The 14,784-nt window shown below is 37.8% G+C and overlaps 1 protein-coding gene across 2 annotated transcripts in view; it reads left to right on the forward strand.

The window, feature by feature from the left end:
* kif7 (kinesin family member 7) overlaps positions 1–12,356 on the forward strand; it is a 70,923-nt gene extending 58,567 nt beyond the window's left edge. The window contains exons 16-19 of one of the 2 annotated variants that reach the window (XM_028822826.2): positions 2,605–2,811; positions 3,251–3,449; positions 10,786–10,947; positions 11,368–12,356. In XM_028822826.2, coding sequence (XP_028678659.1) covers positions 2,605–2,811; positions 3,251–3,449; positions 10,786–10,947; positions 11,368–11,759 — 960 coding nt within the window. In that variant the 3' untranslated portion in view covers positions 11,760–12,356. The remainder of the gene's footprint in view (positions 1–2,604; positions 2,812–3,250; positions 3,450–10,785; positions 10,948–11,367) is intronic. The other variant, XM_028822827.2, reaches the window with a different exon arrangement.
* The last annotated feature ends 2,428 nt before the right edge of the window (positions 12,357–14,784 follow it).

Here is a 14,784-nt window from a genome sequence, read left to right on the forward strand (position 1 = left end):
TCTTCTGTCAGGGATTAATTTTTTAATCAACTTACTGCTTCTTTAGTTTTATTTGAGCTAAAACCTGGGCAAACGAACTATAAAAACATTCAGTATGAAAAAAAAAACACACTGGTTAATATAGTGCTGCCAGTATACATAAAATAAACTTCAATGCCATTAGCTTTAAATTTAAAAAGAGTTGGTGGTGTAGATATTGCATAAAAACGGGACAGAGCACTTTATTATTCTTAAATGTTCTGCCTACAGTGTATACAGTATCAATGTGTTTTAATTTGATTCTGATGATCTTCTGGCAAATGCATAAAGTATTTTACCTACTAATAGGTTTGATTGAGATGGGATGAAAATCACAAAAAATTTTTTACAAGTAGCAACTGAAAAATTCAGGAGTAGCTTTTTTTATCAGTGATCCTTAGGAAACAGCAAACAACTCTTAGTTAAACATAACTGTGTGATCACTGCTATGGGTTGTAACAGGTCTATGATCTCTGAATATTTGTTTCTTTTTATTGTAGTGGAAGTTAGTGCTGGGCGGTATACCAGTTCATACCGAAAACCGTTTTTTATTTTTGTTATGATATGGATTTTTCTTATACTGCAACTGCAATCTAGTAAATTAAACATTGATTTTAGGATGAAGTTTAGTTTACGACATTCTACTTTAAAGACAAAATAAACTATCAGAATAAAGTGGAAATGTCGCCTTTAATCTCGACATATAGTTTTTTTTTTCTTCACTATGGCCCTAATACGCTTCCGTAGGGCTATACCACAAATAGCATTATAAATGCAAGTTGCAGTTTTATTATTTATGTACAGTGATCCCTCGCTATATCGCGCTTCGCCTTTCGCGGCTTCACTCTATCGCGGATTTAATATGTAAGCATATTTAAATATATATCGCGGATTTTTTGCTGGTTCGCAGATTTCTGCGGACAATGGGTCTTTTAATTTCTGGTACATGCTTCCACAGTTGGTTTGCCCAGTTGATTTCATACAAGGGACGCTATTGGCAGATGGCTGAGAAGCTACCCAACTTACTTTTCTCTCTCTCTCTCTCTCTCGCGCTGACTTTCTCTGATCCTGACGTAGGGGGATTGAGCAGGGGGGCAGTTCGCACACCTAGACGATACGGACGCTCGTCTAAAAATGCTGAAAGATTATCTTCACGTTGGCTACCTTCTGTGCAGCTGCTTCGCTTAAAAGCACGAAGGGCACGTATTGATTTTTTTATCTGTCTCTCTCTCTCTCTCTCTCTCTCTGCTCCTGATGGAGGGGGTGTGAGCTGCCACCTTCAACAGCTTTGTGCCGCGGTGCTTCGCATACTTAAAAGCCAAACGGCCCTATTGATTTGTTTGCTCCTTTGAAGAGGAAGATATGTTTGCATTCTTTTAATTGTGAGACTGAACTGTCATCTCTGTCTTGTCATGGAGCACAGTTTAAACTTTTGAAAAAGAGACAAATGTTTGTTTGCAGTGTTTGAATAACGTTCCTGTCTCTCTACAACCTCCTGTGTTTCTGCGCAAATCTGTGACCCAAGCATGACAATATAAAAATAACTATATAAACACATGGTTTCTACTTCGCGGATTTTCTTATTTCGCGGGTGGCTCTGGAACGCAACCCCCGCGATGGAGGAGGGATTACTGTATATAGCTTAGCTTGAAGCAAGGTCCATATTAATGCAGTTTGCCTTAATGATGGTTCAGTTGGTAAAGATGTCATCACCAAGTTACACTTGTTTTATTTTATTTTATTTTAATTTGGTGAATACTGTGTAATGCACCTGAGCTTTGAAGTCTTGGAAGTAATAGTATTATTACTGGAAGTTGCACTATTATTTATTGTATTGTTGTTATTTATTAGTTGAAATGTTATGCAGTTTAATGATGGTAAAGTTGTTTAAAAAGTCACTTTAACATGTCAGTGGACAGAGATTGTTAACATTAACAAAGTGTAGTTGGTTTGCAAAAAATATTTACTATTTATTCCTTTTCTAAGGCATGTTCAGTGCAATACAACTTTTGACAAGCACCTCTGGATATTTTACTAAGTCTAAATGCCTCTTTGGATGGTTGAAAATATGTTGTCAAAATTTTAGTTTAAGTTGTTTGCAAAATTTGTTCAATAAAAAGGCTCTATATTTTGACTGCATCTGTCATGCAGTGTGATTCCTTCTCTTCATTAGTGCCACCCCCTTGGAAACTATCACTTTATGCGGCCATGCAAACCTTTATTGATACTTGTGTGCACATTAAAATGTTTTTTTGTACAATGTACAATTCTCATGACAGTGGAATAGGTTATTCTTAGCCAGTAATTGCAGTGGAAAATGTGGTTAACATCCACTCGTGCGTGGGAAAAAAATACAGTCCAATACCATGAAACCGGTATAATTTTGAAAAATACCGTGATATAGAATTTTGGTCATACTGCCCAGCACTAGTGGAAGTTATTTAAATTTTTAATAGTATGACAGATGAATGGAGCTTATAGCAGCCCAAATCTCCTTTAGTTTTTGACAACTACCATGCATATGATTCAGGGCTGACAATTATTCTTAGTCCTAATATTGCTGTGATCTGTTCCTTTACACAACAGGAGGAACGAACCCTGTTTCAGCTTGATGAAGCAATTGAAGCTTTGGATGCTGCAATTGAGTACAAAAATGAAGCTATCACTCAACGACAACGTGTGCTACGAGCATCTGCTAGCATGCTTTCCCAATGGGAGATGAATCTGATGGCCAAACTCAGCTACCTGTCTGCCTCAGAAACCCGTGCCTTACTCTGTAAATATTTTGATAAAGTAAGAATTAATTTTATCTTAATGTTTTAAGCCTAAAGTTAACTCTTCTGGCCCCACTGTCTATGACCTCTCCTTATCTGTCCAATAGGCAGTGCCAAAAGAGGAAAGTAGAGCAGTTTGTGCCTTAATGTAACATTAATACATGTTGTATGAAAAATGGACACAATTGTATTTTTTTACATTACCAATAAAAGTTTCTAATGTATTTTGTTGTGCATAAGAAAAAAAAAGGTTAATACATTTATTCAATTGCATAGAAATATTGTACCACTTCAGGATAGAAAAGTAAAATCATTAAAACATCTTTTCTGCATATTTTTTGTGCTACAGGAGCATTAGTATTGGGGGTCATTTACTTTTGGGTTTAAATATTTAAACAAAAAAAAAAACTGATTTTAATTTCATACTCACTTATCTAGCAACTTTCGTCATTTTTTAGGTTGTGTGCTTACGAGAGGAGGAGCGTAAACTTCAGGTCACACTTGCAGAATTAGAGATGCATAATGAAGAACAGCAACAACTTGTATTGTGGTTGGAGGCAGCACTTGAGAGACAGAAGTTAGATACTGACAGGCGACTCACTCAGCAGCAGAAAGAGCATGAAAGGAATATCCAGCTCTTGCTGCAGCAGTGTCGAGGTAATGACGCATGCATATCAAAGCACATTCCTTAATCTGTATTTCAGCTTTAACTTACTAGGATATGGGTATTGATATGAGAATCTAATGCTGAATTCCATTCTTTCACATACTCACATGGAGGTTAAGCAATGTATTTTCTTCTCTTTAATAGGTGACTTCTACATGAATGCTACACATAATAATTAAGTATGATAGAACTTTCATAAATGGGAGTTGACTTAAAAACTAACAAATATAATATGCTTACTATTAGAAACAAATAAATACAATAGTACAATACTGCGGCTGAATATGGCAAATAGTCCATCCCGCTAATCACAAATCATGACAAAGAGCTAGTACTCGCTCACTTACACTTTTAGGTCAGATTTGCCAAAAGGCTCATAATGATTTGAATTATTAATTTAATGCATTGCAACTTGCTGCTTAGCTGAGTGCAGCAATTTGGCTGAAAATTATTTAATAATTATGAATGGTAAAAAAACAACAATAAATGCAATTTTCCTGCCGTATTCACCCAAATGTGTAATTATGATGAAGATTGAAGGTTTCCCCTCATTCCATGCCATGCTCCTTTCCATTCAATTTCTAATCAAGCTTTTTTATTTACAAAGATCCTAGAAGAACAGGGCACCAGTTAACATTTAGGTCTTGGTGGGGTGATAGTGTATCATTGGATACACAATGTAAGAAAAGCACAGAAAATTGTGAAATGTTGGAGCACACAAAGACAAACCCCATATGATATAAACAAAATGCAGGTTACTGTATAAACGCATTGAAAAATAAAAGAAAATGTTATGTAGACGCGAGTCTCCCAAATAGAATGTTTCAAGATGCCAGCACTTCTGCTAATAAGGACTTCTGGCAGGAAGAGACAGGTCCAAGCAGGTGGACACCGAAAGTGACATCAAGGGTGGTAAAACCATCAGTCTTCTGGTGTGCAGAAGGAGGAAGAGATGAGGTGTTAGTTAACAGTGCCTTCTTATGTTCTGGCAGACAATTACCATTAATTGAGCCTTTAAACTGAACCCACTTTGCCCACGTGTGATTTCACATATATTAAATTTACAGAGAGTATTTACCCTATTTGACACTTCTTTGTAACTTATGAGGAAAGTGGGGAAAAAGACTAATGTGCACATATTGAATGTAGGTCACTTCTTAAGTAACAAGAATAAATACATAGTCAACGTGCTTTTCTCATATAGAAGCAAATTCATTGTCTGTAGCTTTAACAATGTAAATAGTGTGTTGCATTCCTTTCCAGCAGTTTTTGTGTAAGCTACCGTAGATACTCGCGTATTAGTCGATCTCGCAGATAAGTCGAGTGTATTGTTTAAGCCGAAAATTACGAAATTTGTTATGACCCGCGTATAAGTCGAGGGTAAAACTTGACAGCTATCAGAGATAGAGGGCGACAATCAGCTGTTAATGGTGACAAAACTCACTGTCACGTCACAGGCATTCCCTCTGTGCTTGGAGGAATGCTAGACTCATTGACTCGGAACTAATTCTTGCATGTGTGTGAGTTGTGAAACGTAAACAAAGGCAAGATGGCGTCGATATGTCACAAGGGAGCGAAGCGAGTGTAGAAAAGAAAACACTATTTAGACGATGTTTTGCACATTAGCGCTGAGTCGGACTCTGATTTTTCAGAATCGGATTTTATTGACAGTGATCAGGAATCGAGCAAGAAAGTGAGAAGCTAGCATCAGCTGATCAGACACTAGCCGATGCCGCGCCAGCTGATCGGCTGCCAGCTGAACGCATTCGCGCAGCCGATGCAGCTACGGCAAGGTTCGTGTAGGAGGAATACCCAGACATTGATCCGTGGGAGCTGAACTGTGCTACCGGACTTCACAAGACAGCATGGCTTGCTGTTGGACACGACAGATCACCCGGTGCTGGACTACTTCAGGCTGCTCTCTCCTGATGCTGCTTTTCAGCTACTGTCAGACGAGACAAACAGGTAGGCAGAGAAATATTTTGAATCGCGGGCTGCGCTTGCATCGTATTGATAGCGTGCGTTGCCTTGGTTCTTTTGATTCCAAATCTGGTTGCACGTGGCAGCTAATGGTATGTTTGTTATCCAAAACCTGCAAAAGCTAATGCTGAAATTCAAGTATTTCACAGTTTAAAGAAATTATTTAATGAAATTAGAAAAAAAACTAGCTAATTAGCAATAGTATTGCTGGCTTATAATTATTTCAAAGACCATGGGAAACGGCAGATGACCGGTGACTTAACACCGTGAAGCGTTGAGTTTACAATGTCATTACCCAAATTCTATGGACAATTGTGTTGCCCCGCGGATAAGTCGATTCTGTTTTTTTGAATGAATTTTAAGGCATAAATTTTTCGACTTATACGCGAGTATCTACAGTAGGTTGTCCTCTGTTGCTATCACTCTTCACTGCTATATTTGTAAACACGATTCTGTTATTTAGTAAATCTTGACTGCATGTTTCCCATCTGGACTGGGGTTTCAGTTGTTTCTTATCATGAATATTTTTTTTAGAGTTTAGGTACTTTTTAGATACTGGCGCTCCATTTCATTACTTAAATGATGACTAATCGTGATAATCATACAGATGTTAAAGATGTCTCTTACAAACTAATTTTCTTATTTTATAGTTTTTATGAATTTTGCTTTCACTGTATAAAATGTAATTTTATTGCATGATTCAATAATTAATTTTCTATCTTTTATTTTAAAATAGGAAATTATTCTTAAGGTCATTCAGTAACTATGTCCTTTTCACTGATTTGTCATTTTTCATCACTAGCAGCAGATGCTTGGTATTTTAATAAATACAATTTCTAAGCACCTTGATGTTTTTTAGAAATAAAAGTTGTGCTAAAACTGAATGCAGCAGTACAGCTGGCTATTCTTAAATGACAACTTAAAAATGAAAATGTATAAAATGAACCTGATATTCACTGACAACTAATCAAATTTTAGAATTTAAAAAAGATGTACTTGATGGAATAGTTAGAAACTGTAATCTTTCAAATAAGTATCTGTTTGATGTTATAAAGATAGCAATGTTTGTTTTTTGTAGTACATAATTCCACTTTAATATAAGGTGGTTTACTTGTATAATACAGCTGAACCTTCCACTTTACATGCACGACAAAATTCAAATAAAGTTCCACCAGAGTAGGAACCATAACCATCTTTGAAACACCAAATTGGATGGGACACTAAAGTAATTCCCATTCAAGCAAATATGGGCAGGAATGAGTTGTGAGAATCTGTACTTCACAAGCAATTTGAACTGGACAGAATGTGCAACATAAATGGTAGATCATATGAAAAAGGAGGCTTTCTGGGATATTTTCTTTTAACATGTCACAGACTGGAAGGAGATAAAGATGTGACACACATATTTTTAGATTAACAAAGTAAACCAGATTATGAATAGAAAAAAAATTGTAAAAGGCAATGTGTGTTTTCTTCGGTCAGGATCAGTCTAAACAAACTTATGTTTGAGATTTGAAATTTTAGAAGTACCATCTGCATGCATGGGCAGGATTTAATATTCCTTTGATGTGCCATGTAACCAGATAATTGACCATATAGGTAATTCAAGTATAATTACTTTAAAAATGAGGAAGGGTATTTTTCTGAATTTGTTAACCTATAATGAGAGATGCAAGATAATTGGTATGTAGTGCAGTTAAAGATTTTAACATGTGTGGCAGGCGGCTGGGAGCTGTGCCCAGCCGGGACACCTAGAAGGACCGAGAGAGGGACTCTGCCTCCCTCGGACCACGAGAGGGCAGCCGCCCTGGTTTGTATGGGGGCCATGGGAATTGAGCATGGAAGCTCAACCCTATAGGGGCCCGTGGCCACCGCCAGGGGGCACCCAAACGAGTAAGGAGCCCTGGACGTCAGCACTTCCACCACACCCGGAGGTGCTGGCGGAAGAAATACTAGGGACTCTGGAGTGCTTCCGGGTGCTCATGCGGCACTTCCGCCATACCAGGAAGTGCCACAGGAAGCTCATCAAGGGGCACCTGGAGCATGTCTGGATGAAAATAAAAGGGGCCGCCTCCCTCCAGTCATTAGCCAGAGTCGGGTGGAAGAGGACAAGGCTTGGAGGAGAGGAGTGGAAGCGGTGAAGGAAGGACGGACCATTGAGAGGCCCCGACTTGAGAAGGGTGAATGGTGTAGGGGCACTGTGTTGTGTGCAGGACAGTTTTTATTGTAAATAAACGTGGGTGTTTTTGGACTTACGGTGTCTGCCTGTTTGTGTCCGGGCTGGTTCTCCACACGTTATTTTCTAATTAACTTTTTAAAACTGGATCTGGTCCTCTGTTTATCAAGCGTCTCAGAATTGGAAAATGGTCCTAACTGGCTCAGAAATGTGACACAAATTTGGTCCTACTCTTAGGAGAAGAAGTAAAAGCATTTTATCAGTTTTCCTAATTTAGGTAACTACTCCTAACTTCACCAGGAGTTAGTAGGTGAGGTGAGGTGTCCTAGTTTGCTAGGAGCCGCCAGAAAATGGCATTCAGACAAAGATTGCCATGCCCATCCCAGGAAAAGCAGAATGTTTTGGAAATGTTGGACAACAATAAGCCCATAAAAACATATTTGAGAGAGGTGGAGCAATATTCGTAATAAATCTATGCAGAGAAGCCATCAGCAGAAATTAAAGTGTGGGTAACGTTATGTGTAAAATGCAGCTTTACAATAGTGATGATATAACTATGTCACGACCCACCACATGAAACTTTAAACACCATTACAATGTGCAAATTAATACACAGATTTATACAATTCCTCACCTCTTCACATGAGGTAATGTTAAAGAAAACTGCATTTATGCAAATCGGCTCACATGTAAAGATCATTGTCCTCATTGTGGATGAGCACACATATGTCAATTGCAAGCAGTACCACAGCATCAACTCCTAGATAGTCATGGGTGCAAATTGTATTTTAATTAAAAGCATATTACCCTGAAGATGTGTTACTGACAGGTACACTGAACTCTGCATTCCATGATTCCCTGGAACATTTGCTTTACGCCTTACTTGCAGGAAAAGTTCAGAAAGGTAGGCAAAAACTGAGGGACTGGATAAATAGTACCTTGCAAAAGATAACGGGGGATCACTTAGAGAGGAATGGCACAGCACATTAGAAGACTATCTGGAACACTGCAAGAGTGAACGCAACTACGTTAATAGTGCCAGAATAGCTGTGGGTAGTTTTAGTAACTGTTACTTTATGAGGCGTTTTATGTGTGCTATAACAGCAGGAAGACGATTCATCTGAAAATCATTGTTAAATAAATGTGCCCGTTAACAAGCTTAACTCGCATTCGATATGTGTATCTTAATCTTTCCATCTCGGTGTTACTTACAGTATTATTTATGTTTCAAAGAGCCAATGTGCAGCTTAGTGCAGTATCCTGCAGTATTATTTTTCCCTCCTTCTACTTTGATTATTATTATTATGGTGACACCTCAATGTTAGTATCAGAAAACAACAAAACATCAAGATAAGTGTTAATTTGCAGCAAGGGATGCCGTAAAATTGCGACATTATTCATTTTAGACATGGCTTTCTATTCCTTGCTGGGACTGGGACATTTTGTAAATACTTGTCATGTCCTATTGTGATTGACAGATTCTTTTCCGAGTATGACTTTTATTGCAACTTCTAGAAGTAATTTTGAAATGCTTGATAAACAAGGGCCCTGGATAAAATGACAATATTTTTCCCCTTTTAAATACTTATTGATTACAGAGCAAGTGACCTGTCCTTTCCTGCATTTTGTTTTTTGGGTGTTGAGTACTACACTAGCATTGTCCGGATAATTTTATGGGGAGAGATTTGTGGTAACCAGGACCTTATTTTAATGCAGTGTTGATTTATCCAATCTGCTCAGCCACCTATTTTTCTTCTAGTCGTTCTAGTCATTCAAAATGCACACAATCTACAGCATGCTCAGAGCTGCAATTTTCCCAAAATGAGACACTTGCTGTAATTGCCTTTTACATTTAAGTTCAAATTTGATTTTTGAAAGAAGTCCATGCCTAGTCCCATTTTTTGATATTAGATCATTCTTATAGCTATCTTGCAGTTCTCTGAACAATTAGCCTAATGAATACTGCCTAAAGTTTAATAATGGACCAAAGGTGGTATTTAATTTCAGGATTGTGAGAATCATGCCAATTGTTTAGAAATCCTGCATGATACAACTTAGTGGGAAAATTTCAATGCTTTTTTTAATCAATCTTTATTGGATCCAGATAAATAAAGTACAAAAAGTTAAATAATATGACATTCTAGCATAGGTTTCAGTAAAACAAAATTGCAAGACTTTAAAAAGTCAGTATGTATACATATACTTTATTTGACACAAGTGATGTGCATCATTATTTCTGTATTCAGTCTCTATGCTGTTTGAGGTTGTTGTGTATCCAGGAAGAGTTGAGGCTGGCATATTTCTGTTTTATATTATAATTATATTTCTTGATTATTTCTGGATTATATACCTATAAACCTTTAAGTAGATTTTTTTCATGTTTATTATCTTGCATCTTAATTTATTTTACAAAGACAGACTGTGATTTTTATGCTGGTGTTTAAATGCATACATTTATCTCTGCTATCCTATATACAGTGCAAGAAATAGTAATTAATTTCTTGCATTAGAATACACCATGATACATGGCACTGGAAATGACAAGCTACCCAAGCAGCTGTTGCTTTTGGCTTACGTTTGTCTTTGCATAGCTACTGTAAATTTGTGATGTACCTTACTTTCAAAACTCTGACAATAACTGCTTCAGTCAATATTCAAGAATGTCCATCCATCCATTATCCAACCCGCTATATCCTAACTATAGGGTCACGGGGGTCTGCTGGAGCCAGTCCCAGCCAACACAGGGCACAAGGCAGGAAACAAACCCCGGGCAGGGTGCCAGCCCACTGCAGGGAGCGCACACGCACACACTCCAAGCACACACTGGGGTCAATTTAGGATCGCCAATGCATCTAACCTGTATGTCTTTGGACTGTGGGAGGAAACCGTAGTACCCGGAGGAAACCCACGCAGACACGGGGAGAACATGCAAACTCCACGCAGGGAGGACCCGGGAAGCAAACCCGAGCATACAGTGCTGCCCGTATTCAAGAATGTATATTTGGCATTACTGCTATTACCATGTCTTGTGTTGATCCATAACTTTCTAATGCATAAAATTAGTGTTAATGACTATTATAAATTACATACAGTATGTCTAAATACTGGTACTTCAGTTAAGTTTAATGTTTTATCTGAAACAGAACTTTTTTTTAAATATACATATATAGAGCAAATGGATGAGGGACTAGCTGGCAGCCAGAGACATTATGAGGTATTAATCAGCAGCCTTGGAAAAGAGCTCCACCAGTACAAGTGGGTGAATCAGGAGCTTGCAAACAGACTCAGAGAGGCCTTGAGAAACGCCAGTCACCCAGGAGATCCTGTAAAAGGTGTGTCGTACTGTTATTTCTTTTTTTAATTACTTAGGATGGGACAATCTTCCTGCAAAGTAAAGACACTGACAGTGTTGTATTAAATAAAATGATAGTATAACTTTTTTGTCTCTTTATTTTGCTTTAAACGTACATGAGCTGAAAGGTATGTCTTTTTGAAATTTTCACAGGCTATACATTACTGAGAAGGGAAACAGCACAAAAAATGTGTTATCTGCAAATTGCATATTTCTTTAAGAGTTTGTATCTTTGCAAAGTTTTATTTCAAAACAGGCTCAATATTCACACTACATTAAGGAATCATTTGACATTTATCCTTAAAAGTGACACGTCATTATGATGAGCAGAACCATATAGTAGATTTCAGTAGTTAAATACATTTGTAGAAATTCTTAACACTTACTTTGATTTCTGCAGTTACAGGTGCCTCAAGGCTTCAGATGTGTGGGGAGAAGTTGCCCCTTGTTGCAAGACCTGAAGAAGGCAGGAATATGAGTGGAGACACATTTGGAGGCCAAGGAAAGCTGACAAAATCAAAAGAAGATATGTATGTTCCTCTGCCCCCTTCATGGAGGCGTTCATCCTTCCCAAATGAGGACCATGCAGGAATGGAAGACCTGGCACACGGGGTGACGTCTGAAATCCCTGGAAGCAATGTGGTGCATCCACTTGCTGGACCTGGACACTGGGTTGCATCTGCGCCAATTGCATTAAACAAAACTAAGCGTGAGCTTCGTAGGTCTAGTCTAAATGCTAACATTTTATCTTCCAACTGTGGTATTATTGATGTACGGAAGAATCCCCTGTGAAAAGACTGAGAAGTAATTTCAGCAAAATTTGTTTTGGAAGATGATGAACCACTGAAATTTTAAAATTTCTTTTCTATGATATATTTTTGAACATCCCAGAACTCTTACAAAGTGTGGCCAAATGCATGACCATAGAAAAGCAAAATGTGCATGTTACTTTACTGTGAATGAGTGTGGCACTGCAGTGCCATCTAGTGTGTCAGTGTTACAACCTGCCATTTCTTAAAGATATTCTGAACAAAATTATAAATTGCAGCACTGCATTGAAAAATTACTCTGCTATTCCAATAAGTATATGTATTCACATTTCAAAAAGTTATCTACATTTGTAGAATGGTACATGACTTAAAAAAAAAAAAAAAAAAAAAAGTTATTTTTGATACAGAATAGAATATGACATTTTAATCCAACTGTATAAAAATCGTTACAGGTCATTATTTAGTCTTTGTGTCAGACATTACTTTTAATGTTTTGTACTGTCAATTACTTTGTACACTTAAGTCCCTTCTGCGATCTGTACAGGGGAGGAGTTGACTTATAATAATTGATTAGACTCCAAAACTTACAAAAAAAACATATGATGCATCATTGAATTTACTCCATTCCAAATAATTATTTAAAACACCTTTTTTTATCAATTATGTGGTTGTAGCAGTTTATCTTTTATAAATATCTTTTGCATTTGTTTTTAAATACAAAGTTGACAATTATAGGCCATAAGCACTGAAAATAATTGCTCTTATTAAACGTATACTGTACTTGTTTTACTTCATTTGTAAAACTATTCTGTCCATTTTGTAAGAATACTATCATACTCAGGAATTTAATATAGATTAATTCTAGCATGTCAGTGGTGCCCATTAAGTGATATACATTTCATGCAGTTATATATGAGGAACTGCGAACATAACAAAAATGTCCACTGGAATTATGGCAGTCAGCTTGTGAATAATTACATCTATTTTTATATTAGTTTGGGATGGCTGTAAGGCATTTTTGTCTTTCAAAAAATGATGCTTTGAGATCTGTTAAATTTACTATCTGATCTAGTTTTAGTGAATCAAGAAAGATAAAATAGTACATATTATTTTCTCCACATTAGTATCTCCACTGCTAGTTTCCAAGCATGAACATTTTAACTTCCCCCAAACAAACTTGTGCCAAAACTTATAACAAAAATACTAATGAATAGCTTTATAGACTTATTACAGAATCAGTGAACCAAAAAACACTTCTTTACCCGTGCTGAACCATACACAAATATTCTAACTTTCCAGTCACGTCTGTGAGGTCTTGTGGAAAACTATAGGCTGTGGGATTTATGTGTCCTCAAGTTTTCTCAGTCTTTGTCAGTCATTCTTGAAGCTCAACAATGTGATAACAATGAAGGACTTCATATTACATGTACATGGTAGGATTTGAGGCTGATAACTTGCTTGTCCACCACTGGTACTCATCATACTTCTCCAGTATAGTTCTGAGCACACACTGGCCACTTAAGCAGTTTTCACACTGTTAAAAAACGTCTAAGTGGCCATTAATGCTTTTTAGCCAGCTCCCCATTTTTCAGGTGCTCGTCACTTTAGATGTCTGAGCACAGTCACGGTCCCTCTGTTTATTAGCAACTCTGGCTTTTTCCATTGGAAGAGCTAAGTATGATGGTGTGTGAGACGATAAAAATCTAGTAAAATGTTTGACAGTTTATAGCAAAAATTCTCCTTTGGGTGGACTGTGCATTCAGGTTGTCCATTTGAGGATGGATGTATAGGGACCTACGTGCTACATCCAATTTCTTTTACTGAACAATTTGAATTTAGCAGCAGTGAATGAATTCACAGTTGCACAGACGAACAAGAAATTGGAACAAAAAATGAAAATTATAATGAAAAGATTATACCTGATAGCAAAAATTTAACTTCTCATTTCCCTGCTGGATCTAAGAGTATTAATAGTAAAGAACACAAAGAAAAACTGGGTGTATGTGGTTACAACCAAATGCTAAAAATAACACTATAAACATGAACACCACATAAACAAACACAACGACCCCAAACACGTGTAGAATTAATGAATTCGACACAATATTTGCATTACTGTTTTCTGCATTATGCCAGAGTGCACACCCAGGTCACCCTGATTGTAGATCTTCATCCACCTGTGAGTTACAGAGAGACTTCAGATAGGATTCTAATTAAGTTTACTTTTTGTCAGTATGTTTTCTACATTCTTTCCATAGCTTTTGTACCCTTTTCAGATGCTCGAAGTGAGTAACATTTGTAATAACGAAAGCAACACTCATTTTTATCGAATGTAACTTAACGTTCGCGTTAGACTACGTTAATTGAGCTGCCCTGTGGGACATCCTGAGACTTTTTGCGGGATCTTCCCCAAGTTGCTGGATATCATGGCTGGCCTGTACACTGCTACTGTGAGTGCTGTGCAGAGAGGAGGCAGAACTTCTGCTTTTTTCCCTGTTGATTCTGGGGGTTGTCAGGGGTGTGTTCTTGCTCCTACTACGTTCAATGCTTGCATGCACTGGGTGTTGAGCAGGGTTGTGGGTCTCAGCGGCTTTGGGGCATCTGTTAGTGAAGGAAGATTCACTGATTTTGACTTTGCTGATAATGCTGGGATCTTCACAGAGTCAATGGAGGCTCTGAACGGGGCTGTCAAGAGACTGAGCGAGGAGTCTGAAGTGTCTGGGCTTGTGAGTGTCCTGGATAAAAACCAAGATCCAGGCCTTTAATGACCTCTTGGGTACAGCCATCAGCAGTGTGTCCATCTGCGGAGAGAGTGTCGACCTTGTTGAGAGGTTTACTTACCTCAGCAGCAACATTCATGTCTCTGATGCCTCTTCCTATGAAGTCACTAGACAGATTGTGAGAGCCTGGGGGGGGGGGGGGGCGGGTAATGGTCATGAAGCCGCTGGAAAGGGGTGTGTGGCACTCCTGATAACTCTACAAAAGGACGAAGATCCAAGTCTTTAGGAGTTTACAGTCTTGGTGCTTCCTATTTTGCTATATGGTTG

This window comes from Erpetoichthys calabaricus, chromosome 17 (genome assembly GCF_900747795.2).
Source record: "Erpetoichthys calabaricus chromosome 17, fErpCal1.3, whole genome shotgun sequence".
Taxonomy (NCBI): domain Eukaryota; kingdom Metazoa; phylum Chordata; class Cladistia; order Polypteriformes; family Polypteridae; genus Erpetoichthys; species Erpetoichthys calabaricus.